The sequence below is a fragment of the Aplysia californica genome, unplaced genomic scaffold (genome assembly GCF_000002075.1).
Source record: "Aplysia californica isolate F4 #8 unplaced genomic scaffold, AplCal3.0 scaffold01031, whole genome shotgun sequence".
In the NCBI taxonomy this organism is placed as follows: domain Eukaryota; kingdom Metazoa; phylum Mollusca; class Gastropoda; order Aplysiida; family Aplysiidae; genus Aplysia; species Aplysia californica.
In genome coordinates, this window is record NW_004798301.1 from 108,112 (window position 1) to 110,862 (window position 2,751).

At 42.6% G+C, this 2,751-nt stretch overlaps 1 protein-coding gene across 1 annotated transcript in view; it reads right to left on the reverse strand.

Moving 5' to 3' along the window:
- LOC101853592 (probable cation-transporting ATPase 13A3) overlaps positions 1-2,751 on the reverse strand; it is a gene marked incomplete at its 5' end in the record, with an annotated part of 72,309 nt that overhangs the window by 66,759 nt on the left and 2,799 nt on the right. Inside the window, 1 exon segment of the mRNA XM_013089737.2 lies at positions 1,271-1,329. Within this exon segment, the coding sequence (XP_012945191.1) occupies positions 1,271-1,329 (59 nt within the window).

Consider the following 2,751-nt stretch of genomic DNA (forward strand, 5'->3'; position numbering starts at 1 on the left):
CCCCCTTCACATAAAGGCAAGAAAAAAAGGAACAAAATGCTAGCTTTATATCGCATCCCTTCCACAAAAAAACCAAGAGATGTCCGCTCAAAGTACGAATATCAACTCTTAATATCAGCAATATATTTAGAACAATATTCAAAGTCAACACACATCAGGGAACATTACCGGACAATATGCTAAAGTTGTGAAACAACATTTCACAAAACATTGTTTAGTTTTTAGTAAGCGTTTTAGAGAACTCTCCACACACTGAGGTAAAAAAAAGTTCCGAAGATTAGCAAGTGTTACTACAAAGTAACCTATAAAAAAAAGGGAAGAGAGATAAGGAGGATAGATAATTGATAGGAAGGAAGGAGTAAACAACACCACAGTACTCTAAAAAAAACCCACTGTGTCATATTCTGGGACTATAATAAGCAAAACTCATAATCCCAACAATTCTACGCACACAGAGGATACGCAGCGCACAGAACACAAGTTGTATGGACAGTAACCTGTGAACTATATGCCAAATTTCAAGGACATTGTCGACGACGAAAAGATAGAAGCAGCACACAACACCCACAACCTCAACCCACCTGCGTGAGGTACTTTTAAACCCATAACCTTCACACAATTGTCACATTGTCAATTGACACAAACAACATTTTAAAACTCTAAACAGTTCGCTCCACTCTCGACTCAACATAAAATCCATTGGGCAAAAAATCCAAACTTATTAACTCGTGTTGATGTCCCATCCAAGTTTTAGCTAAGAGAAACACACAGAAAGACAGAAACGACAGAGTAAAAGAAGAAATGAAGAAGGAACAACCAGTAGCGCCCTCAAACCACCCCTATGTCTCATCTGCAAAATTTGGAGGTCTACATGTAACTGTCCGTTCCCTCTCATTAGCATAATGTTTTCAGGAAACAAAACAATATTTGGAAAAAAAAAGGGGGGTAAAATAAAACACCATGGTGACATCAGCATTGTCTATATGAAAGAGTTTTGCAGCACTTGAAACACAATTAAATCATAAGTGCCAAAGATTAGGTGTCATATAATAAGAGAGCATCAAACAAAAAAAGGAGAAATAAGAACGACAGATGTTTGACAGGAAAGAAAGAGCAAACCACACGAGAACACCCATCAACCACCCACTGGAAAGAGTCTGGATGTATCACATCCCTCCAGTAGTAAGACACACACACGCACATACATACACATAAACACACATAGCACACACACATAGCACACACATAGACACACACACACAGAACTCACCCTTCAATAGGTTCCGTCATGACATGGACAGTCACAACACTGACCACTCCAAAGCGGGTCTGTCCAGAAAAAGAAAAACAAAAGAACATTAACATCAATGCAGCAAATCGATGGCAAATGTTCGTTATTATCATTTTACATTCAGCAAACAGCAAAAAAAGCCTCCCTCCCAAAGCACCTGTAGCTCTTTTTTCTCCCTCTGCTGTGTTTATTTATTTATCAACTCCTACCTCTCACCACCCCCCTCCCCCCCCCCCCTCCACTCCCCAAACAGACCTTGAAAAGAATGTACAGTCAAACCTGCCTTAACAGAATCCCATGTAAGACCGAATCCTGTCATAATGGAATCTCCCTGTTCCTCCCCTTGATAAATTCCTCTATAATTACTTCTATAAAACGGAAACCTGTCTAATGCGGAAACTGAGAGAGAAATTCCTTCCCCTCGGAGGGTTTCTACCTGTCTAAGATGGAAAATGCTTTGCCCACTCAGCCCTGAGTTGAAACAAAACTAACAAGTTCGGTTCCAAGCTCTGCGCCATGCCGCAGGGTGAGGAAGGGTGAAATTCTGGGGTAGATTTTACCGCATGCTTGTGAGCCCTTCGTGGTGCAATGGCCAGGGTTGTGTAGGTAGGTATGAAATTTCACCAGCGCCTGTGAAAGTGCTCGAGTGGTGGGAGCTCAAGCACAGAAACTTTCAAGGACTGCCAGTGGCCAGAGGTGTGAAATGCCTGCCCCCCCCCTGATTGTAAGGCCAGCCGAGAAAAGAGTTCCACAAATCGTTGTTACATGTACGGGAGGGGTGTCATTGAACTGGTTCACTAGGCATATCACACCAATGAGTGGGGGCTAAAGGAGGAAGCAAAGGAGATGTTCAAATGTTTCTGGCTTTAATAGGTCAAACAGAAGTCCAATAAAATGCAAGCACTGGTGGCAATGGATAAGCATCAGACAGGATAGCACTTGAGAGAAGTTTTGAGCACTACTTGCAGATCAGACAAACGACCTCGATGCCCCTTGATGCCACTAGCGGGGTAGAAACTCCCCTTAATTCCCCTGTCTAAAACAAAACAGAAAATGTCTCAGACGGATTTTTTTTCAACCCCTTTTCGATTCCATCTTACACAGCTCGACTGTATTTAGCCAAGTATAGAGCACACTGCTTCTTCTCCAGTAGACATACAATTTGGGTTTCTCTCCCTCTTCCACCTCCATCTCTTTTCTCTCTTCCGCTCTCTCCAAACAAACATTATTCCTCTTCTGCATCCAAACTCAGCCCAATAAGGAATGCACTTAGTCATGTACAGAGTGAGCAGACACTCCTGCTTGGGTAACACTCCCTCCCCCCTCTCTCTCTTGTTCTCTCTCTCTTGTTCTCTCTCGCTCTTTCCCCTCCCTCTCCCACCTCTATCTTTTGTTCTCTCTTCTCTTGGTCTCTTTGTCAGTTTCTCTCTCTCTCTCTCTCTCTCTCTCTCTCTCTCTCT